The sequence below is a fragment of the Scatophagus argus genome, chromosome 4 (assembly GCF_020382885.2).
Source record: "Scatophagus argus isolate fScaArg1 chromosome 4, fScaArg1.pri, whole genome shotgun sequence".
Taxonomy (NCBI): domain Eukaryota; kingdom Metazoa; phylum Chordata; class Actinopteri; family Scatophagidae; genus Scatophagus; species Scatophagus argus.
The window spans coordinates 5,001-30,560 of NC_058496.1; the positions used below are offsets into that span (position 1 = coordinate 5,001).

General features: G+C 41.2%; 1 protein-coding gene across 1 annotated transcript; it reads right to left on the reverse strand.

Annotated features, from left to right (window-relative positions):
• Positions 1-1,358: 1,358 nt before the first annotated feature.
• LOC124057834 (noelin-like) lies at positions 1,359-16,121 on the reverse strand. The gene is made up of 6 exons (XM_046386398.1): positions 15,884-16,121; positions 7,453-7,602; positions 6,513-6,668; positions 5,660-5,879; positions 5,242-5,348; positions 1,359-2,518 (listed from the first exon to the last, which is right to left on the reverse strand). Exons 1-6 carry the CDS (start codon positions 15,962-15,964, stop codon positions 1,856-1,858), a joined length of 1,377 nt encoding a protein of 458 aa, XP_046242354.1. The 5' UTR covers positions 15,965-16,121; the 3' UTR covers positions 1,359-1,855.
• Between the last annotated feature and the right edge of the window lie 9,439 nt (positions 16,122-25,560).

Genomic DNA, 25,560 nt, shown 5'->3' on the forward strand with positions numbered 1-25,560 from the left:
CTGATTTCTTTCTTTTGATATGGTACCATTACTGCTGTTTCCATCAGTTCATAATATTTAAAACACTCCACTGTAATATTAGCTGTAAGTGTGACATTAAAGTATAAGTACAAAACACATAGAAGTGTTTAAACATTAGAAAATTTCAGTCAATTGTTAAAATGAACTACAACACTCTAAATAAATTCCTATGATATACAAGAATTGATTAGCAGTGAATATTTAAGATAAAGTGTAGTAAATGTTTTTTTTATGGCTCTATAATACATAACAGTAAGACTTATTACTTCAGAATAAGAACAGTACCTCTGATTTCATAAAGTAAGAAAAAGTTAGCCATAGGAGAAAAAAAAAAATATAAAAACATGTAGCTTTCTTCTGTGTGCACCATTAAGTAATTCAAACATTTCACCATCTCTTGATTCATATCTTTGTGATTGTGTCAGTGTGTTGTTTACATTTCAAGTGCATTTGAGTGGAATACTTTGGTCACTAACCTAAAATAAACTTTTCATAAACATATCACATAACACATCTTTATATTCATTTAAACTGAATATAACAAGAAAGATCTAACTTAACGGTTCAACACTTTGGGAAATGCTTCAGTACAGAGAGATTAACACCATGTTTAGCCTAGCTTAGCATGAAGACTGGAAGCAGGGAAAAACAACTAGCCTAGCTTGGTAGAAATACTGAACACAGAGAAATTCCAAAAACTCCAATTCCATCTAATGTAAATGTTGTTAGATGCTTGCATGTTGCATGTTGTTTATTTTTAGATGTACTAATTGAAAGGCAAAAGTGACACATTGCGGATATGTGAAATCGATGGTTTGAACTCTACTATTAAAAGAACAATGTGACTTAATGATGGACTGATGACTGGTTAGCAGCACGTTAATAGACAGATATCTTGGAAGATGGTGTTTCTAGCTAAGCTAGCAGTTTCCCCTGCTAAGCATTAAGTGTTTACCTAAGCTAATATACTCCTCTATCTAGAAGGAACAGAGATAAATATGATAACCATCTGATTCATACACTAAAAAAAAATACAAAAAAATCAGTGGCAGGCCGTCAGGGCCAGCAAGGCCTTCTCTGCTATCTATCAGAAGCACTGACCTGCATTTACAACCTAAATTCTAACATTTGTTCCATGAAATTATGTTATTCTTTATTCTTTATTCCCAACAGTTTATTCTCTTCATTTCGTAGCATTTCTCTTGGCTGCACCACTTCCAGTACGTGTATGTGGGTGTTCAATTTTTGTCCAATCAGATTTCAGCCTCTATGTGTTGCCATGTCAGTCTAATCTGCCCAGGGCCTTCAGAATCAGTAGTGCTGACCCACGCTGACTGTTTCTTTAACAAGTCAGATTTCAGAATCCTCACTGTGACAGCTAGCTGGCCCTGGGAAGTGTTCTGAACTGCTCCATTTGATGTACACAGTTGTAGTGTAGAGGTTTGGAGTTGTGTTAACTGTGTTTCTTGTTGTATTAATAACGGTAATTATTCTCAACACGCGAAATTCTTCTCTTTCTAATGCCGCATCTTGTCATATTGCGTTTTTCGATAGTACTGTTTTTTTTTTATAATTGCGATGTGATAGTGGTTGTATTAAAAGGTGGACTAAGTCAGGTATGTCCCCACTGAAGGCCCAGGTACTAAATGCACGGCCCACCACTGGAAAAAATTAAGATTTATCTAAAGCATGGACTTATTCTTTAAAAGTGCAGTATTTATTATTCACTGTAACTGTACAAGGCAGTACAGCAACAACTTAAATTAATTTTCTCTTAAATTTTATTGTGTAATGTGTTGCAGTGTAACATCATAAAGGACTTGTACCATTAATCTTACTGTATAATGTGGTACAGTGTAACATTATAAAGAACTTGGTGGCCATTGTTCCAGGCATAGAGTGCTCTGTCTCGGGGGTTGTAGTCGAGCATGGACAGATGGCTATATTTATTGGTCAGAGGAATGTCAATATACTCATAGGTGGATGAGTTGGTGGAGTAGGCGTAGTACACTTTGGTTCCTCCAGAGTATCCATTAGTTACATATAGAGTTCCACAGATCATGAAGGCCTCGCCCGCACTACGTTTTGGGTGGTTTGTGGTCCAGCTACGGATGATTTGCAGAGTGTTTGGATTTAACTGGCTGAGGACAATGTTTCCAGCATTCTGATTTGTGGCATAGACAGCCCAGAGCCCTCCTTCATCCACCATAAGGTCGATGTCTGAGTGTCCTCCCCAAGAGTAATGGTACATGTTGTTGTAGCCAGCAAAGTCAAGCTGTCGGGAGCGACTGATAAGTGATGTGCCGAAGTCAAACTTGATGATGGTGTGACTCTGAAACTTGTTGAAATAAATGGATCCATTATAAACCACCTGGCCAGTCCCCGACCAGGGGTGAGGCAGGCGGTGAGATGTGAAGTTATCTGTCATCATGAAGTCATACATTGACTGATACTCCCTAACAAAACGATTGTTATGGTAACCATCCATGTACCAGACCTGTAAGAGAGAAAATAACAAATAATGTTAAAGTAAATTATATCTATAGAGTCAGCCAAAATAATGTATACGCACACCAGGAAAAGAAAAACATGCATAAATATTTAATTTGTATAAGTACTTATATACATATAGATAGATTCGAAGTTTGATCATGAACATGAACATGAACATTATTTTGGCCGACTCTGTATATCTGTATATCTAACTATATATTTAGATATACAGATATACAGTAGAGAGAGAGAGAGAGATACTGTTAGTATGCACAGTATGCACATTTGTTAAACAAAAGCGGGGGAAGCGGAGCAGACAACGTGCTAGGCTACATGTTAAACCACACAGAGTGGTTCTGCCCAGTCTCCTCCTCACCAATGCTATGTTACTCGTCAACAAACTGGATGAGATTCGACTGATTAGCAGTCAAATGAACGCTAATCCAGAGGCGGCTGTGATCGTGGCTGGGGATCATGTGGAATTAAAAGGTGTTCTACGCCTAGACTACAACATACTGGACCAAGTTTACTGCAACATCTCAGGAGCATACAAGGCTGTAGCAGCTCCTCACTTTGGCATGTTAGATGACATCTCTGTGGAGCTGATCCCTGCCTACAGATCTCTGATCTGCAAGACCAAACCCACAACCAGAACTATCCAGGTCTGGACTGAGGAGGCTTCCTCAGCCTTACAGGACTGCTTTGAGCACACAGACTGGGGAGCGTTCAAAGCAGATGCTGATCTGGAGGATTTATACATCATTTGTGCTGTCCTATGTTCACTACTGCACTGATGCTGTCCTACCTACAAACACAATCATGTTTTTTTCACAACTAGAAGCCATTGGTAGATGGCACAGTGTGGCCCCTGCTAAAAGCCCGGGATGCAATCTATAGCTCAGGAGATACACTGGCTTACAGAAGGGCCCGGAAAGAACTGAAAAAGGGCATCCAGCTGGCAAACCACATGTACAAGCACCACATTGAGGAGCACTTCAATAACAACAATCCACGAAACATGTGGAAAAGCATCAGGACCATCACAGATTACAAGTGTAGAGACCAGCAGGTCAGCCATGACCCCACTCCGCCTGATACCTTAAACAGATTCTTCACATGCTTCGACTCTTCAAGCAGGAGAAGGATAGCACACCTTCCTCAGAGGTGCAGCATCAGCTTCTTGTCCAGCAGCTGCACCAAGTAACATCCACCTTGAGGAGGATCAACATCAACAAGGCTGCAGGTCCAGTCAATGTAGTCAGTGTAGTAGAAGTCTTTCTGGACATCTTCAACCTGTCCATGCAGCTTTCCACAGTCCCTGTGTGCCTGAAGTCCTCCATCATTGTGCTTGTGCCCAAAAAGCAACCATTACCTTCCTCAATGATTGCCAACCTGTCACTCTGACCCCATTCATTATTAAGTGCTTCGAGAGGATACTCCTAAAGTACATCAAGGACGCCATCCCTGCTGGCTTGAACAACTTGCAGTTCCCCTGCAGGGAGTTCTACAGAGGATGCTGTCTCGCTAATACTTCACACAAGACTAAACACACTCCCATCTGTATACATGGGGCATTGACATTTCCTCTGACCTCTCCTGGTCTGCGAACACTTCTTTCTCAGGAAGCTGAAGTGGACTGGACTCTCTTCTCAGCTGCTCGAAAACTTTTACAGGGCCACAATAAAACAATGTCTTATTCATGTACTAAGAAAGAAAAATATGTTACACATGAACAGTTTACAACAGATTTACATGAAAGGGAACCCCAAAGAAGCAAGAGCATTCCATAGACTGGGACTGGCACTAAGCTGCACTTTATGTGCTTTACTTTGTGTTTTACATTTTTCATAAGTGTTCTTTTTTAAAGTTATTCAGATGTGTGCCTTTAAGCCGGGAATCTCTGCAAAATTTTGTTATGTTCGCGTAATGAAATTAAAGAGTCTTGATTCTTGTTTCTTGAGATGGCGGAAAGTTATAGGCTTTATGGCTTCAACTAATCTCTGTTATAGGAAGATATCAATATATTTGCACAATCACTGTTCTACAGTTCTATCATGGGCAATATCAATGTAATCCTGTTTTGGTCATTTGTTTTGTAATTTAACCTGTCCTGTGACTGGAAATAGTGTACTGTAATGTGCTCCTTTAAGCAACCCCTGACACAAGCATTTCCTTTGGGATTAATAAAGTTCTATCCTATCCTATGCTACGCAAAAGCACTATGACATGACTTTGCTAGGAAAAGTGAACAGTAACATTTTCCAGAGAATTAATTGTCCATTGACTGGCTCTTTAGTATGTTTGTTATTTCAAACATAACCTGCTGTGACACAGATGATGTGTTGTATCTAGTAAGAAGTTAACTTAGTAAAAGATAAGATAAGATAAGAACTTTATTGATCACGCAGGAAATTGTTGTGCCAGGGTTGCAACTTTGAGATAATCCTCAAGTTATCTCATTTATCACAGATCCTGCTCCATAGTACACGGTTAAGAAGAGCAGAAGTAGAGAGATCCAGAGTTTTATTCAAAAAACACTGGAACCTACATTTCCCATAATGCACCCAGACAGCATATTTCTTTAGAGTCTATGCATCTGGTAAGCTGCCATGTCTTAAAACACTATACATCTACGTTGTAACCTACACTGTGCGTTAGAAATCCATCTCAAAGCTGTGACAAACGTGTTGCTATATTTTGTTGTTGTATTTTGTTGCAGTTACTCACTCTATTGTCCCCTGCTGGAGCAACTGGATCAGTCATCCACGATCCAAACCTTGATCCAGATGTCTTGATGGTGATTGGCTCAGATATTCCTGTCAGTTTCCCACAGGCTAAAACACAGATGAAAGCATATATGGGGTGTACAAAATAACAGGAATGCCTGCACAAACTGCAACTGACATTAGATGAGGTTAATGGAATGTAGTCACAGCAGAGTCCCTGTCATATATGTGTATGTCTGATTCTGTATTATCTTATATGTTTAGTGTATGTGCTAGTTTCTCAGAATAAGTCACTCCCCCAGTATAGCTAAAGTCCCTACCAAGTTGTACTTCTTTGTTTGTCTCTTTCTGTCTTTGTTGTTTGCTTCTTTTTTATTTTTCTGTTTGTGTGCTTGTTTATTTGTCTGCTGTTTACACACCCAGCCTCTGCATACAGGCCCTTAGTCGGTCCTCCAGGCCCATCACTCGGTTGTGGAGCTCCTGATAGTCCAGACCTCCCAGTTGTTCCTGTAGTGTTCCCAGCAGTTCCGTAACATTTGCCACCTCTTCTTTAAACTGTCTGACCAGCAAAGTGTCTGCCTTGTATTCTTCCAGGACACCAATCAGAGGAAGTAACTCTGTCATCTTTGCTTTGATGGACTGACAGTTACATGGACAGACAGGAGAGATCAATAACCAACCAAGTCATATATGTCCAGACATCATCTCTGAGTTTCACATGTTTAATAATGTATATATGTAATTTTCATAGATTATTGACTAATATTTGGATAATTAACTGAAATACCACAGTGTTCAGATTTGTCAGAGAATAAATCATGAAGATTAAGCTGTTCAAAATGATCTATACTGAGAATTGACTCTGCATTGGAATTTGTGGTTGGTTAGCAGAGCAATCCAAGTCCTCCAGCTGCACAGGACAGGGGTTATTGTTCAGGGTTATCAGCTTCAGTTAAACACAAAACAATCAATTAGACTTGAAGCACAGAAGTACATTTGGGTTGACTTGAGTAAATCATAGCACATAACCCAACCTGTGCATACAGATGGATCAGTTAAAACAGAAGTGAATGTTCTGTCATTTGGTCTCTGTGTAGACACACTACAAGTTATCAAACCTACTGCCACAGTCAGGCATGTTTTTCTGCCATAAATTATGAAACTCATAGCATGTCTAGGTGGGGAGTTCAACTACATTTTCAGTCTCATCAGAGAGCTTCGCTGAGTTTTTGATTAGCAGTTTAAAACATAACATCATGATGTGCGCAGTACCTTGTACTGTCTTGCAATGTTGCTTTCATGTCCGTCTTCCAATTCTTTTAATTTCTTTTCCAGGCCCTTTACCTCAACTTCCATTATTTCCACAAACCGCAGATCCTTCTGGGTGCGCTGATCCAGAATCTCGATGGACTGACTCATATTTTGAACCTGGAGAGTAAACACATAACACAGAATACTACATAATGTTTATCTTTGAAACTGCTACTCCCACCACTGCAGGACTCATGTACCTTTATAATAAACATCATCATTAGGTTATATGATAATACCACAGTCTACAGTTCTGATTCCACCATGGTACAACATAACAGTATATATGGACATTTACCACATAACACTACAATACTGATACTGATAATATTTATCATTTCACCACTTCCCATTTGATTAGCAACAAAAACTCAGCAAAACAGTGACAATTTGGATGGACATCAAGCCATATCACAATGTAAAAAAACATCCCCTAGACACTTAAGGTCACCTTACATCATTAATCGTAAAAACAGACACAATATTAGCAATAATATTTTCATGTCTTTGCTATCTTACCATGTGTCACTATCAAACTGTATTGTTACCTGAGGAGTTCTTAAATGGTAATATCACCTGTTGTTTAATGGGTTAATAAATATGTTGTTTTACCTTGATATATGGTCCAAGTCCGATATCCCTCCAGATTGTTACTGTCCATTGTCTTTTCAGTTGCTGATCAACCAGGGTGTGGTGAAATGAAAACTGATTGTCAGATTCCCTACATTTATATGACTTATAACCTGCCATGCAGCAGTATGACATCAGCCCATTTTAGCAGAGGAAAATGGCAGCTCTATGAGTATGGTTTATTACCAGAATATTTATTATCATCAATATTGGCAGTACTATCAGTAGTATTATTACCAGTAGTACAACAATCAGTGGCAGTTTTTCATACCTTCTCCAGCAGATGTCTGAGCTGTTTAGTTCGGGCATCTCTGGAGCAGACTGTTTGCTGAGGAGCAACCACTGTACAAACGCATCGACCGTCAGCATCCTGAGCTGAACTGTAGACCTGCCAGCCCTCCTCAGGTGCCAAAGGACCAACCTGTTTGACAGAAAATCAGACGACAGTGATGGAAATGTTAGTGATTGCAGTTACTGCAGTGCAGAGTTGTTTTTACAATGACCACATGAAATGTACCAGTTAATGAAGATACAGATTCTTTGTAGATCAGAGCGTACTGATTTAAACGTTACTCTTGGAGAAATTGATTCTTTTCTAACACTGCAGTCACGTTTTAGATTTTTAGAATAAGAAGAATCAACGTTTATTGGCAGTATATATATTTTTACATACACACATACTGAATTTTACTACTGCATTTCCTTAGTTGAACACAAACATGCAACACCCGGCAAATTACATGCAGTGAAACACACACAGGAGCAGTGGGCAGCATCAAGCGCCCGGGGAGCATATTGGGGGTTAAGTGCCTTGTTCAAGGGCACATCACCGGCTAATGAAGGGGGGGGAGCATTTTATCGCATTAATCACTCCACCACACCCAAATTTTTCCTGTCCGTCCGGTGGGGGAATCGAACCACTGACCCTCCAATCACAAGCCGCTTCTTCAACCTCTAGGCCATGGCTGCCCCCCATGGTTGGTTGCTCCACTGAAAAAGAAGGTTACAAATCATAGGAGGCTAGCTCCTTGGTATAATTCAAATATATGAACACTGAAGCAAACATCAAGACGGATGGAGAGGAAGTGGTACTCCTCCAAATCAGCTGAATCCCAGAGGGCCTGGAAAGACAGTCTACTGGCATACAAAAAGGCCCTTTGTGAAGCCAGAACTGCCTATTATTCAACATTAATAGAGCAAAACAAGAACAACCCACGTTTTCTCTTTAACACTGTAGCCAGGCTGACTAAGAGTCACAGCTCTGTTGAGCCTTGTATTCCTGCAGCTCTTAGTAGTGAAGACTTAATGAGTTTCTTCACTAATAAAATCAATAACATTAGAGAAAAAATCAATAAAGATCTCTCCAGAATAGCCGATATAGTGCCATCTCTAGAAACCTCTTTTAATCCTACTCCATCTCTGGGCAGCTTCCTGCCCATAGACCTCCCTGAGCTGACCTCCAGCATTAATTAATCTAACCCAACTACATGTCTCTTAGACCCCATCCCAACTAAGGACGTTTTTCCCTTGATTGGCGTTTCCTTCTTAGATCAGATCAACTTGTCTTTAACAACAGGTTATGTACCACAGGCGTTTAAAGCCGCTGTTATCAGACCTTTGCTTAAAAAACCTTCACTTGACCCAGACATCTTAGCAAACTATAGTCCGATATCCAACCTCCCATTTTTATCTAAAATACTTGAAAGAGTGGTTGCAAATCAGTTAACTGATCACCTACACCAAAACAGTCTGTTTGAAGTGTTTCAGTCTGGTTTCAGAGCCCATCACTGCACAGAAATAGCACTGGTTAAAGTTACAAATGACCTCCTCATGGCATCAGACCACGGGTTTGTCTTCATACTCATTCTACTGGATCTCAGTGCTGCTTTCAACACTGTAGATCACAACATTTTATTACACAAATTAGAACATGAGACTAGGATCACAGGGACAGCACTAGGCTGGTTTAAATCACTTTGTTCACGTTAATGATGTTTCATCTTTACATGTAAGGGTTAGCCTCGGTGTTCCACAAGGTTCAGTGCTTGGGCCGATCCTGTTGACCTTATACATGCTCCGTCTAGGAAATATTATTCAGAAACATGGCATAAACTTTCATTGTTATGCTGATGACACTCAGCTGTACTTATCCTTAAAGCCTGAAGAAACAGAACCGTTACCCGGACTCCAGGCATGTCTTAAGGACATAAAGGACTGGAAGACCTCCAATTTTTTATTATTAAACTCAGACAAAACTGAGATCATTGTTCTAGGCCCCAGACATCTTAGAACTAGAATAGCTGATAATATTGTCTCTCTGGACGGCATTACTTTGGCCCCCAGTACGACTGCGAGGAACCTTGGCGTTATCTTCGATCAGGACGTGTCATTTATCCATCACATTAAACAGACCTCTAAGACCGCCTTCTTTCACCTCCTTAATATTGCTAAGATTAGGAGCGTCCTCTCTCAGAGTGATGCTGAAAAACTTGTCCATGCTTTGTTACTTCTAGGCTGGACTACTGCAACTCACTATTGTCAGGATGTCCAAATTACTCCATTAATAGCCTGCAGCTGATCCAGAATGCAGCCGCTAGAGTTTTAACAGGAATCAGTAAAAGGGATCATATCTCCCCCATCTTAGCTTCTCTTCACTGGATTCCAGTAAAATTCAGAATAGACTTTAAAATTCTCCTACCTACATATAAGGCCCTAAATGGACTCGCCCCATCATACCTGCAGGATCTAATAGTCCCATATATTCCCAATAGAACACTCAGATCACAGAGAGCAGGTTTACTTGCAGTTCCCAGAATTCATAAAAGTAGAACGGGAAGACGAGCCTTTAGCTATCAGGCACCCCTGCTGTGGAACCAGTTGTCAATCTGGGTTCCACAGGCAGACACCACCTCCACTTTTAAGACTAAACTTAAAACCTTTCTGTTTAGTAAAGCATATAGTTAGCCCCAAATAAAGTGTGTAAGGCTGGTAGGCATAGTTACACTCACCTCATGATATATAGCCACAGGTAAAATAGGTCTGACTAACTGTTAATCTTTAATTTCTATCAAAGCTATGCTGCTATAGGCCTATGCTGCCGGGGGACACAAACATGATCCACCAAGCAGTTTCCCCTCCTCCTTTTCCTCTTCTATCCTCTCCCCTCGTCAGATTAACATGCAGTTCATTATTTTATGTCACTAACTGTGTGTCCAGTTCTCCTCGTAGTCTTGTGTCTCTCCCTCCCTTTCTCTCTCTCGCTCTCTCTCTGTATCTTTCTGCAGGTATCTCTCCATCCAGATCTTCATGTTGAACTGTAGCTCTATGACCAACCCAATGTCTGCTGTTGACATCTGCCCGTCATTCTTCTGTGCACCGACTATCGGCGGGGTGGTTCTCCCTACGGGCCGAAATTGAACTGATAGGATAGTGATTTTCAACAGCACATAAAAAATACATGAATGATACAGCAGTTCATTTTAATTTCATTATTATAATTTCAGTCTTGTGAAATCATGTGAAAATCATATTGAGTGGTATCAAAAGTGAAACTAAACAGTTGAGATTTTGTGATTTTGTTTTACTTGTCTTTTTAGTAATGTCACACTCATGTTGTTAACTGCTTTCCTGCCTGTACAACATCCATTGCACGTCCTGGGTGAGGGATCCCTCCTCTGTTGCTCACCCTGAGGTTTCTCACATTTTTCCCTGTCAAAGGTTTTTCCTTGATGTGGGGGTCGAAGGACAGAGGATGTTGCTGTGATGTTATGTTAAGCCCTTTCAGACAAACTGCTTGTAAAAATGGGCTATACAAATAAAGTTGTCTTGTCTTGTCTTTTTTTAACAGTGTTTGTTTTACAATGCAGGATTGCACGTTAAAATGCAAATCAGTCACTTGGTGAAAGTGAATAACACATGAAGAGACTGTCAGTTATGCATTAAACATGGATACATGTCCATGTTATAATTATTATTATTATTATTATTACTTCTGCAGAAATCTTTCAAATAAATAACATTTGCAGGGGGTAGTGTTTCATTTTTATTTTCTGCCATCTACAGGCTGAACTCAATATCAAACAGGGTGGTGGAGGAGGAGGAGGAGTTGAAGAGGAAGATGGATGCCTGAACCAAACATCTTAAAAATGTGCCAAATGAAATGTGTTAAAGATGTGTGAAAACTAAAGAACGTCTTAAATATGTATTAAAATACAAGCACAGTTCTTATTCTGTCTCATAATTCAGAATCAAAACTCAGTACAACTAAATGAAAATATTATTTCATATTAGTTTCTTTCTGTCTTACAAAAAGGTGGTCCTGCAGGGCAGACACAGATGCAAAGGAAAAGCTGAACAGTAGAAACTCTAATACATAAACTGATTTCAGAAAGGGACAGAAACAAAGTCCAAGTAAAAGGGCCCAAATGAACATATAATCCAAATAAGGAACATAACAGAAAACATAAGCAACACAAAGAACACAGGAAACTCTGAGAAGCACAGAACAACAGAGAACAAAACAGAGAACACAGGGATTACAGGACAAAATACCAACAACAGCCAAATACCAAGGAAGGCAGCTCACACAAACAGAAAGGAAACAGGGGTGAGCTGACAGCACACAAGGTGAGCACAGGTGTATAAAGGGAAGGTAACAAGACAAGTGGAACTAATAAGGGGAACAAATGATTAAAAACAAACAAAGACAAGAAATAAAAAGCTAAAGAATGCACAAAGGGAGACAATCTACAAAATAAAACAGGAAACTAACTAATTAGAAACTTCAAACACCCTCTCTACTTAGAGTAGACTTAAAACTTTCCTTTTTGATAAAGCTTATAGTTAGGGCTGCCCTAAGCGGGCCCCTAGGCTGGGGGCAGCCATGGCCTAGGGTCGGTGGTTCAATTCCCCCACCAGACGGGCAGGAAAAATTTGGGTGTGTTATGCTGTTTACGGAGACATAGCTGAACTCATTGACTCAGGTTTCACATGTTTCACTGGGTGGATTTAATCTATAATGCGCCGACAGGATACAGGAGAACAGTAAGAGGAAAGGAGGAGGGCTAACTGTGTTTGTGAATGACAGATGGTGTAGGTCTGGACACATCACTGTTAAAGAACAACTCTGCTGCAAGGACATTGAGCTGCTAGCTGTTAGCATGAGGCCATATTATCTACCACGGGAATTTTCACACGTTGTTGTGATAGTGGCGTATGTTCCCCCCTCTGGTAACAGTGACACAGCCTGTGATGTCCTGCACTCAGCTGTGAGCAGGCTGCAGACACAACACCCACAAGTCCTCTTCCTCATCTCTGGGGACTTTAATCATGCCTCTCCTTCCTCCACTCTGCCCAGATTCACCCAGTATGGCACCTGCCACACCAGAGATGATAAAACACTGGATCTACTTTATGCCAACTCCAAGGAGGCTTATAATTCAACACTCTCCCACTCCTTTAAGTCTGGAAACAAGGAGAGGCTGAAGAATGTGGAAGCACTGTGAGGATCACATTCTTCAAGCTCTCCAGACTAGTTCTGCACATTGTCACCTGCAAAAGTTCTCTGACGACTCTGCCATTGTCAACCTCATCACTGATGACAATGACAGGGAATACAGAGAACTGATCAGCAACTTTGTGGACCAGTGTCAGTGGAACCTCCAGATCAATGCAGAGAAAACCAAGGAGATAGTGGCACAGTCACAGCCCCCCCTCGACTGAGGAAACGCAGGTACTTTGGAGTGCACCTGAGAACCTTCTTTGACACTGGTGTGGCATCAGCCACTTTCTTTAGAGTGGTCTGCTGGAGCAGCAGCATCTCATCTCATCATTTTAGCTACCTCAGTACAGGCACTGTTCTATGCTCATGTCATGATCCTGTACTGATCTCTGTACTACCTCACTTTTGTACTACCTCCAAAACCATATTTATTTTACTTATCTTATTTTATTTTGTTTTATTTTATTCTATTATTATATGTTACTCATTATGTTCTATGTATGCACCAATCACCAAGGCAAATTCCTAGTAATGTGAAATCTCTTCACTTACATGGAAAGATGATTCTGATCTCAACCGCTGACAGGAAGAGACTCAATAAACTGATCAAGAAGGCCAGTTCTGTCCTGGGTTGCCCCCTCGACTCAGTGCAGGTGGTTGGAGAGAGGAGGATGATTGCAAAGCTATCATCACTGATGTACAATGTCTTCCACCCCATACAGGACACCATCAGTGCACTGAGCAGCTCCTTAAGCGATAGATTCCTTCACCCCAAATGTGTGAAGGAGAGATATCATGGGTCAGTAGGTCAAGATATCAATCTGCTGCTGTCAGATTGTTTAAAAACCAGCACTGCCCCCAGTAGACCACACACACACACTTAAGGACTCATTCACTTTTGTAGTAAGAATAATAATGTGCAATAACTAATGTGTAATACTTTTTTCACTATTCCACTGTGCAATTTATTTATTAGCCCTTGTGCAACTGCTGCTTTCTCTTGTACATAGTGTTTATATTTTATATTATATTACTATTCTCTCCTCACTTATGTGTCATGTCCTGGTCCTGTCTTTTTGTTTTTGAGTCCATGTGTCATGTCTTTTGTCTTTCCTTGTGTTATGTTCAAGGTTTTTGTCATGTCCTGTTTTATTTTGAAAGCGTCACTTCCCCTGTGTGTCTCCGTTTCTTGTAGCTTTGCTTTTGGGTATCCTGATTGCTTTCTTCCTAATGTGTATCACCTGTGTCTCATTGTCTTGCCTATTTAGTCCTTGTCTTTCCAGTAACCTGTGTCAGAGCGTTACATTGTGTTCTGTTTTCATGCCAGGATGTTTGTTCTGTCTTGCCATGCCATGCCATGCCATGCCATGCTATGCTATGCTATGCCAGGAGTTTTTGCCAGTTTTTCTTTGATCCCCTGCCACAGTGAGTGTGTGGTTTTTTTTAGTTTTTGCCTTAAATAATAGAAGACCATTGTTCAGACCTCTGCCTCGCCTGCCTACCCATTTTTGACTCTGCATCGGGGTTCACCTTTCTGTGTCATCAACGCTGTACCTTTGTGACATTATGTTAATTGTTTGTTTGTAAGTTGTTTATTCCCGATGTCCACCTCTGTTTTTTCACTATCCACTTGCTGCTGCAACAATGTGAATTTCCCCATTGCGGAACAATAAAGGAAATCTTACCTTATCTTATCATGTTATTAACTCAACTTCTTCCCTGGAGTCCTTGTGCTTTCTTGTCTCTCAGGTTCTTATGGATCGTGGTTGGACCTCCTGCTGCGGTCTTGCTTGAAACCTACTGCGATTACTGCTGTTTACTCATAATCTGTTTTAATTCTATTACTACTCTGTACAGATGCTAGCATTATTATTGTTACTACCATTGTTATCATAATCACCATAGTACCTTCTGTGTACTTCATTATCATTATCATTATCTAAAGCTCCAATACTTCTGGTATTACTGCTGATGCTACGCATAGCCATTTGTGTGCTCCTTCTCTGATGCCCCCCTCTCCCTCTCCTTCTCCTTCTCTCTCTCAACCCAACCAGTCAAGGCAGATGGCCGCCCATCTAGAGCCGGGATCTGCTCCAAGGTTTCTACTCCAAGGGGGAATGTTGGGTTTTCTGTATTACAATTTAATAAAAGAGTTTGGTCTAGAGTTTGGTTTTTAATTAACCTGTTTAAAAGCTTAACAAGACATAATATCATCATCATAATTTTGAAGCTGATTAATCACAATGATTTACTTACTGTCTGTGTCCAGGGTTAACAAGAAGTCACATAAAACTTTCATTAGGGCTGTAAAAAGCTTCAAATACAAACTAAGTTTATCAATATATGTTGTGTTAAACATGGCAGCAGCTGAGACAGAAATCTCTTTGTGATTAAATAATAATAATACTGCAGTAGCATCAGCAGTAGTAATGCAGTAGCAGCAGTAGTGCGCCAGTATTGCTGTTGTTGTGTGTAAATGTGCAGTCATTATCTTTTTAACCCTTTGTGTTCTTGATCCTAATCTGCTGTAATCCATCTGTTAATCCAGATTACAGATATGTTTATTGGCATATGATGACATAAATCTTAGTCTAGTCTAATCTAAACATTTAATCCAATTAGATAACCCTGATGTGAGAATTTAATTAATCGACTTGTTTCAGTCTGTAATGTCACAGGTTTGATTCCCACCAAGACTCTGAGCACTGAGTGATTTCATTAAATCAGATGAAATCTGATTGATCCAGTGGATCAATAATCTAAATGTTTCTGAGTGTGTGATGGAAGTGCATGCTGGGATTGATAGAGTGACTATACATCAAATATAAAACCAAAATTAAAGAACACCTTGTTTGAGCAACAAAAATTTATATTTTCATCAAATTACTGAAGTCAAATTGTTTTGATTCATGGTTCTCTTTTGTTCTCTGGTGTTCAAATAGCAGTTGATCGTTTGATCTGACCAGAAAATGAAAATTACTAATGAAATCATTTTCTGTCAAATCTAGTATGATAAATAGGGTTAGGGTAATATCAGTGAAAAGGGTTTTACTCAGTCCATGACTAAAATCCAGTTGAATGCAAAAGAGACAGATTACAACAAAACAGAACATAAACTATCACAGAAGGATTTACACAGAAGTAGTAAAGTGTGATTATAACGGAGCACAGCAGAATATAAATAGAAACATTACATATTTACCACAGTGAAGTGTGATCCGATCAGCAGCAATAGGAAAATGTTGGCAAGATTATCTTCAGATTCCATCTGTGCCAAACACATTTGCCTCCTCCTGTAAATCTCAGCTTCTCTCTTTATTAACCCGATTATCTCTTTATTAAGCTGGTTATTCGTCTGTTATTTATTTGTCTCTCTGCTCCTCTCTGGTCTCTTCCTTCCTGCTCTTCCTCCTTCCTCCCTCCTCTCTGGCCTCTCTATTCCTGATCTTCTTCCTCCCTCCTCTCTCACTGGTCTCTTCCATTCTGCTCTTCCTCCCCCTCCATCCTCTTTCACTGGTCTCTCCGTTCCTGCTCTTCCTCCTCCCTCCCTCCTCTCTCACATTTTTCATCTCTGAAGTGACGCCAAAAATCAGCCAAGTGGAAACAGGATCTTTCAGTTCCCTGTATGTTTCTCTCTGTATGTATTTATGTGCAGTAATAAAATTGTGACTCAAGAAGCAAGAGAACCTGAAATGTAAAATAAAATAAAATACAGAATTAGGCTGTATTTAATTACAGCAGTAATTAAATCACTAAGCTGTAATTTGACAGATTGTGCAGTAATATAGTAAATGTATATGGTTAATAAGAAGTGGTTATGGGCAGGCATGAACAAGACAGGACAGGTAATGCACATAAATATAATGTGATGATTTAACAGTTTGTAAACAGATTATATAAATATTTATACTGTAATATGTGGTGGAATAAACAGGTAAAATATGAATTTCATAATTCAAGGGCACAAGAATAAAGATGTGGATTTAGAAAAGCTTAGTGGATATTATGGATGGAGGAGAGTCAAGATGGTGCAGGATGGGTAGCTTAAGGTCGGGACGTATGGATGAAGAGATTCAAGATTCAAAGATTATTATGGTCAATTCACTATACGAGCAGGACATACAGGAGAATGGAAATACTGTTTCTCTCTCACCTTAGTACTAATGCCATGCAATTAAATAAAAAAACAGAAATACAAATTAGCAGTATAAAAATAAATAACATAAAATCCAATCTATGTACAATAATGGCACTAGTGCAAATACAGTCACACACAGTGAGTGTGTCGAGTCTTTATGTACAAAATAGCTGAGGTAAGTCCTCGTGGAAATGGGTGTGTTACAGTCCGGGGGCACGGGGCCAAGGGGGGAGGTAGTGGACAGAGTTCACCATCCTGACAGCCTGGGGATGAAGCTGTTCAACAGTCTTGTGAAGCAGGCTTGGAGGTTCCTGTACCATTTCCTGATGGCAGGAGGCTGAAGAGGGAGTGTGAGGTGAGGTGGTTGTGGAAAATGTCTGTGAGGGAGGGCAGAGTGGCACCAATGATCTTGCTGGCTGTATTTACTGCATGTGGCAGTGCAGTCTCCATACCACACAGTGATGATGCCAGTAAGGACACTCTCAATGGTTCCCCAGTAGAATGAGCCCCAACCCCCATTGGTGACACACTTGCTCTCTTCAATTTGCGGAGGAAGTAGAGACATGTTTGGGCCCTCTTGGTCAGCAATGTGGAGTTGGCAGACCAGGAGAGGTCCTCAGATATAAGCATTCCTTGAAACTTAGTGCTGCTCACCCTCTCTACAGCAGCACCATCGATGGTCAGTGGGGGATGCTGTGAATGTCCCCTCCTTGGCCACTATGTGGGGGCAGTCGTGGATCAGCGGTTAGGGTATCGGACCCGTAACCGGTGGGTCGCTGGTTCGATTCCCCGTACCGGTGTCCATGGCTGAGGTACCCTTGAGCAAGGTACCTAACCCCCACTGCTCCCCGGGCGCTGCACGCGGTCGCCCACTGCCCCGAGTTTGTTGTGTGTGTGCACGTCACTTGGGTGGGTTAAATGCAGAGCACGAATTTCGTTGGAGTGAGTTCCCTTCAATGATGTGATGATAATGGAATTCAGGGTCTTGGATGGAGGAGTACTATATACTCTGAGCTGGGAGGAATGTCTTCATATACTCTGTGAATAGTGCCTCTGGAAAAAAGTGGAAAGATGAACAAAGACATGTCTGACTTTCAGATCATTGCAGATATATGCTGGAAAGGAGTGGCAGCCAAGAAATGTATTGATGTGCTCAGGGATTCTATGCCTAGAATCACTGTAGGTGGCTCAGATGCTATGACAACTGGGTACATTTCACAGATGGCCAAGAAAAGAGTGAGAGATCAGTATTCACCACAAAACTTGACTGAAGCGGCTGCATCTGTGAGCAGCTGGATGTCTTCTGGCTCTGTGACATGGTCATTGGTAGATAAGTAGATGCTGTTCCATGCTGTTTCTACATAGTCATGTAGAAATGGAACTGTGACAAGAAAGCTCTACCTTGAGGGATGATATGGATGGCCTAGCAGATAAGGTGGTCTAGCAGTGAGAGAAGCTGGAGTTGAGTGCATCTCTGGGCCAGAAGACTATCTGGCATGAGTGAGGAAATGGATTTTCTCAAGGATGCTTGGACTGAGATAGAGACAAGGATTATGCCAAAAAATTTCAGAGATGGGAGAGCAATTCCAAGTTTGTGAAATGGCGGGGGTGGTGGTGGTGGGAGGGGGGCAATTAGGAATTCATCAGTCAGAGGTGACTGATATATGGGAGTTTAAAGTTGTCGTCAAGGTCCAGAAGAGTGCTTCTTACAGCTGAAGGTGAGATGCACTGCAAATATTATGTGCCTTTCCTTTCCGAACTTGGAAGATGCAGGTGATGTCAGCCTTGAATAACCAGACTCCTTGGTCTGTGATGCTTCTACAGCAACTGGATTTTGAATGTGGGGAACAGTGAACTGGAAAACAGGCCAATTATAAATGTGCCTGTAATTTCCTTATCCAGGAGTTTATAGGCACATCCACTTGGTTGTGCCTTCAAGTATAGGCTTTCCCTGCTGAATTAGGTACACCGACTGGTGGACTGGACCAGTGTGTGCGGTCACATGCAGTGCTAGTTTCACATTCAGAAGTTGGCTGTGAGTTGTCCTCACAATCCAACCAGGATTTTTTTTTAAATCGAAGCAGAGAGCAGAAGTTGGTTTATTGCAGTGAGCAAGATACAAAGGTTTGGCAAGAATGAAATTTAGTACAATTAAAGGGTATTTATTATTGTGGAGAACTGCCATGATTCATATCACATTAGAATGCCCATGGACCTTTCCCAAAAAATGGGTGTAACTTATAAACAGACATAAACTGACACTTCAGATTACTTCTAGCACAATCCAAAGAAACTGCTGTAATTTTCTGTTAGTTTTTGTTTTGATATTATGTTTTGCAGTACTGTTTTGAGTACAATTGCAAAGTACAAATTAAAGTTGTGTCAGACCATGTAAGGCCTGCCCCCCTTTCTCTGACAGGCTCTTTTCCAGGGAGAACACCAGGACAGGACAATAGCAGGAATGAAGCTGAAGTCAAGAGAGACAAATGTTATCCAAGGGGTCAGTTTTCTGGCATGAAGCATAGCGCAACTGAAGCTAACTGAAGCCAACCCTAACCGTTGACCCTGTACAATGCCCCAGAGAGTGGACCAGGCTTCTTATACTTTTGGCAGTGAGATAAGTTGATGAGGGGATGATCAGTTGAGTAGGCAGGAAGAGAAAACTACACAGAGATTTGCATACAGACACACACAGAAAAGACTAGACAGACAAAAGAAAGAGGAAATACAAAGAATCGCTGGGAACACAGGAGGGATACTGACAAAGCCTGACATGTATAATGATTATTGAAACACATATACAAGTAGCTGAGGTTGTGCTGATTCTGTAGAAGGTAAATTTTGATGGTGCACCTATCAAACCTAAATGAACAGATGCCCATGCCCATCCCCATATGGCTTCTCAATAGCCCTTGGCCTTCTCACTTTGGGTTTGTGCCCATTACTCCACTTCCTTGGCCACCTCTCTCCTCTTCTCTGGCCTTGCTGTTCCCTGCTTCTGCTGCCTTGTCAGTGGTAAGACAATTGGCATTCTCTGAACTTTGGTTAGCCTGATCCTGGACTTAATGCTACTGATTTGACTGAGTTCTTAAAAAGAATCAATCATGATCAATGCTGGATCCTCTGCCATAACCTTCTTCACCTATGAGACTCCACCTCCACCCCATGAGTGTGTCTTCAACCAGAATTCAAGATGAAGCTTTGTTCATTTAATTATGTGGAAAGTATGGGATGTGATTTAGTATTATTGTAGTCAGTTGGATGAATATGATGATGAAGATAATAACGGTGGTAATCATGTCATGTTATTTTTATTATCTTATATGTTTTGACTGATATTAGGTTATTCGTTACCAGCTTCGTGTTAGAGGTCAGAGGTGGTTCAGTCTGAATGAGAAGAAGAACAAACAGATGGAGTCTCTGAATTAATCATCATTTTCCTCATTTGGTCGTCATGGAAACAACATCTCCATCTGGAGGCACATCGGAGAGTGTGTGAGTATGTGTGTTTTGAACCCTGCTGAGAGCCATCTGACACACGCACACACACACACACACACACACACACATACAACTGTCTGCTGGACAGAAATCAACATTTCAGAGACAGAAGAAGAAACACAATGCTCTGAAACATTTCAGAAAAACTAAAGTAAACCAAAAGCCAAACACTAAAATAAAATATTTATTATTATAAATGTGTAAATTACACATTACAGATTTTAGCATTTAACATTTAAATATGCAAAGTTCTCATATGTCTTGTGTTCCTGTGGACGAACAATACAATGGATGTTGTCAAAATTTATTGTGTTAAACATTTAAATTTGATCACTACCTAAGTCACTAAACTCTGCAGATATTATATATTGTATCGAACTTCATTTAATCAGGGACAAATCCACTGAGGATTAACAGTTCATCAGTTTAATTTGATATCTGAGGAGTCCTGTACACATGTCTGTCTGTCTGTACACCTGTCTGCAGTGTTCCAAATCAATTTTTTGATTGACCAACCAAGTTGGGTGGTGGATACAGCCCTGTCCCTATATGTAAATTCTGATACAGACAGCAGCCACAAAGAGCACCCATTAGCAACTTTTTATTACTGGCTTTAATTTTTAACTTTTTCTAATTACTTTTTTGGTACAAACTCTTACCCAGCAGTATGGTTGATTGCATTGAGAGAATTACTGGGCAAACAGAAAATCTGCCTGCATTAGGAGCTTAGTGGGTGTTAAATTCAGACCCAGCCTGTATGACTGTGAACCTGTTCGAAGTTACTGGTGTGTCTGTAGCTCCACACTGTGGAAAAAATACATGTTCTACATGCTGCATATGTTCTACCTGAGTGTCAGGGATTGTGGTACAACTGGCAGTAGGTAAAACATGGAACAATAACACAAGAGGGGCCTGGCTCGCAGTCTCCATTCCAGTTCATCCCAAAGGTGTTGGATGGGGTTGAGGTAAGGGCTCTGTGTGGGCCAGTCAAGTTCTTCCACACCAAATTCATCTAACCATGTCTTTATGGAGCTTTGCTTTGTGTGCTGAGGCACAGTCATGCTAGAATAGAAAAGGGCCTTCAACAAACTGTTGCCACAAAGTTGGAAGAGATCATATTTCTCCTGTTCTGGCTTCTCTACATGGGCTACCTGTAAAATTCAGGATAGATTTTAAAATTCTCCTCCTCACTTACAAAGCCCTGAATGGTCAGGCACCATCCTATCTTAAAGAGTTAATAGTACCCTATTATCCCACCAGAGATTTACATTTCCAAAATGCAGGGCTACTTGTGGTTCCTAGAGTCCTCAAAAGTAGTTTGGGAACCAGAGCCTTTAGTTATCAAGCTCCTCTACTATGGAACCATCTTCCGGTTTCGGTCCGGGAGGCGGACACCCTCTCTATATTTAAGAGTAGACTAAAAACTTTCCTGTTATATAAAGCTTATAGTTAGGGCTGGTTTAGGCTGGTCTCTAGTTATGCTGCTATAGGCTTAGACTGCCGGTGATCTCCTTTCTTGTCTTGCAGGTTCTCATGGATCATGGTTGGACCTTCTGCTGCGGTTCTGCTTGAAACCTACTGCGATTACTACTCTTTAGTCATAATTTATTTTAATTCTATTACTACTCTGTACAGCTACTACCATTACTATTGTTACTACTATTGCTATCATAATCACCATAGTACCTCCTGTATACTTCATCATCATTATCTACAATTCCAATACTTCTTGTATTATTGATGCTGCTACGCATCTCTACATGGGGGCAGTCGTGGATCAGCGGTTAGGGTGTCGGACCCGTAACCGGTGGATCGCTGGTTCGATTCCCCGTCCCGGTGTCCATGGCTGAGGTACCCTTGAGCAAGGTACCTAACCCCCACTGCTCCCCGGGCGCTGCACGCGGTCGCCCACTTTGCTGTGTGTGTGCACGTCACTTGGGTGGGTTAAATGCAGAGCACAAATTTCGTTGGAGTGAGTTCCCTCCAATGACAAAATATGTCACTTTCATTACATGTGTGCTCCTTCTCTCACGCTCACTCCCCTCTCCTACTCTATCTCTCTGTCTGTCTGTCTGTCTATCGCTCCCTCTCTTTCTTCTTCTGCCTCTCTCAACTCAACCGGTCAAGGCAGATGGCCATCCACATTGAGTCGGGGTCTGCGCCGAGGTTTCTGCCTTCTAAAAGGCAGTTTTTCCTCGCCACTGTCGCCAAGTTCTTGCTCAAAGGGGAATGTTGAGTTCTCTGTATTACAATTTAATTGAAAGGTTTGCTCTAGACCTGGTCTAATTGGAAAGTTTCATGAGATCATTTTTGTTTTGAATTGACGCTATATAAATAAACTGAATTAAAAATTAACTGAACTGAACCTGTCACACAGAGATGAGCTGTTGTACAGGGAGACGGTGGAGGGAAGGAATGGATTTTTGTAACATCCTTTATAACAGCGGCGGTAAATGATTAAACAATCTGTCTACAGAATGTTGTGGAGGAGATGGCATGGATTGTCCACGATGGAGAGCAGTTTGTTTAGTGACCAATGTTTCCAATGTTCATCCTTGCTGAGGAGAAAATGTCACACATCACACCAGGCGCACAGGCAGCATCAGCTTTTTCCCTTCGGGGATAAATAAAGGAATTTTGATTCTGAGCTTCATGTGCATATTAATGACCATTTTTCAAAATAGAAGCCAGTCGGATTATTGTGGACTATTCAGTTCAATTCAGATTTATTTATATAGCGCCTTTTAAGGTTGTTATAATGGGAATTCTGAAAGACAATGTATTGTATGTAAATTACATGTTGTTAAGTTAGTTATAATAGCACTACATGGAAGAACGACATAGTCAGATGTTGACAGTAGACATTGGGTTTGTCATAGGGCCAGATGCAGTTCAACATGTAGATCTGGATGAAGAGATACCTACAGAAAGGTACAGAGGACTAGCTGCTAAAAATAAAATGTTCTTATAGCTCTGAAACAATAACGCCTGGCTTACTCTCAGTATAGAAAGGAAAAGATCTTTTCTTCCCCCAGATTTTGGAAGGAATTGCATGTTGCTTCGCGTACAAAATTTGTGGGGCACACATTTCCATATTTCTTATGCTTGTGCAGATGTAACCCCCATCCTCCATAGGGATTACACACATGGGGAGACCAATAATATCACTGTACCAGTATAAAAGTAAAACACATTTGTAAAACATATTATACCATAACCATTTAAAGTTGTATGTCCCTCCCTTAAGCCAAAATAAAAAACAGAAATCCCTCCCCAGTGATTAGAAAATATGCCATTCCTCCCTAATCACCACCACTGTCTCCTCTTATAAATTTGTCTTCTTTCTTAGTACATACGTAGTATCAAACTGTCTTAACACTTTAGCTGTAGCTGTCACAGGTTTGTACTCTCTGATCCTCCATGACTGACTAATCAAAACACCACAGTCAGACACAACAGTTACCATGGAGACATATGACATCACTCACTACTCACTGGTTGCTCCTGTGGGTCTGTGAGAGAGAGAGAATCCGATATTAGTGATTAAAGGCGTGTAAAGTAGTCTGCTACCCCAGCATCTCTCCTGCAGACAGGAAGAGACTGGACAAAATCATCAGAAAGGCCAGCTCGGTCCTAAGGAGCCGATTCAGTGCAGGTGGTGGGAGAGAGAAGGCTGATAGCCAAGCGGTCCTCTCTGCCGGAGAACGACTCCCACCCCCTGCATGAGACTGACAGCGCTGGGCAACTCCTTCAGTGGCAGGCTGCTTCACCTCAAGTGTGTTAAGGAGGGTCACCGCAGGTCCTTTTTCCCTGCTGCTGTGAGACCCCATGAGTTCACCACAAACTGATAAATAGTAAAAACTGGATAGCTATGATTCCTATTTCTTAACAGTATTTTTTTTTTGTATGTTGATGCTCTTTTTTTCTTTCCCCCTAAACACATACAAGTGACTTGGCACACCCAGTTGATGGTGTGCAGTGAGCAGTAAAGGAGAGAGAGGAGAGGAATCATTACACAGTCTGGCTTCAGTTCACTTCACCATCTGTGTCATCAAATTCTCCAAAATGATCATATCTATGGCTCCAAATTTATGTACAGGTGCACACATTCTCCGATCTAGTTTGCTTTAACAGTCCACAACCCCTGTTATTTAAAGGTGATTGTGGCTGTGGGAATTTGTTTTTCTCCAGTGCAGGCCCCCTCAGTACTCAGCAGCAGAGTCAGGTGGCGACTCAGGTGGTGATACGTACGCCTGAAGTGCTGCCTGTCAGATGAAGTGATCAGCAACACCGGGGCTCCACAGGGGACTGTCCTCTCTCCCTTCCTCTTCATGATCTACACCACAGACTTTACGCACTGCAGTCCTTCCATCTTCAGGAATTTTCTGATGACTCTGCAGTGGTTGGGTGTATTACTGGGGGGGGTGACAGAGAGTACAGGACGGTAGTGGACAACTTTGTCACATGGAGCGCCTACACCTACAGCTCAATGTGACAAAGACCAAGGAACTGGTAGTGGACCTGAGGAGGACTAAGGCTCCAGTGACCCCTATCAACATCAAAGGGGACACTGTGGAGGTGGTGGAGGAGTACAAATACCTGGGGGTGTACTTAGACCACAAACTGGACTGGTGCAAGAACGTGGACATGGTCTCTACTTATGCCTCTACTTCGTCAGTGGTGTCCAGTGCCATCACATATGCCGTTGCCTGCTGGGGCAGCTGCCTGAGGGTGAGGGACACCAACAGACTCAATAGAATCATCAAGAAGGCCACCATGTTGTGGGAGAGGAACTAGACTCTCTGACAATGGTGTCTGAGAGGAGGATGTTGTCCAAAATAAGAACGATACTGGACTTTCCCTCTCACCCTCTCCACAATGTGCTGATCGGCTACAGGAGCTCGTTCAGCAACAGACTCTAACTCCCATGATGCACCACAGAGCGACACAGGAAATCATTCCTGCCTGTCGCCATCAAACTGTTAAACTCTGCACTGTGACGGACACACTCACTTATATATACAATGTACATATTGGCTACTTTTACACATTGTACATACCTGTATTTTAAATTTTCTTAAAAAATTTGAATACAGTTTTTGTAAATACCTGTACTTTGAGATTTTAGTTTTTGTTTATCCTATCTTTATTGCTTATCCTATTTTTTATACTCTGCACTTTTCTCCTTTCTTGGTCGGGAATACTGCATGTGCAATGTCTGTAAAAACAAGAATTTCCCT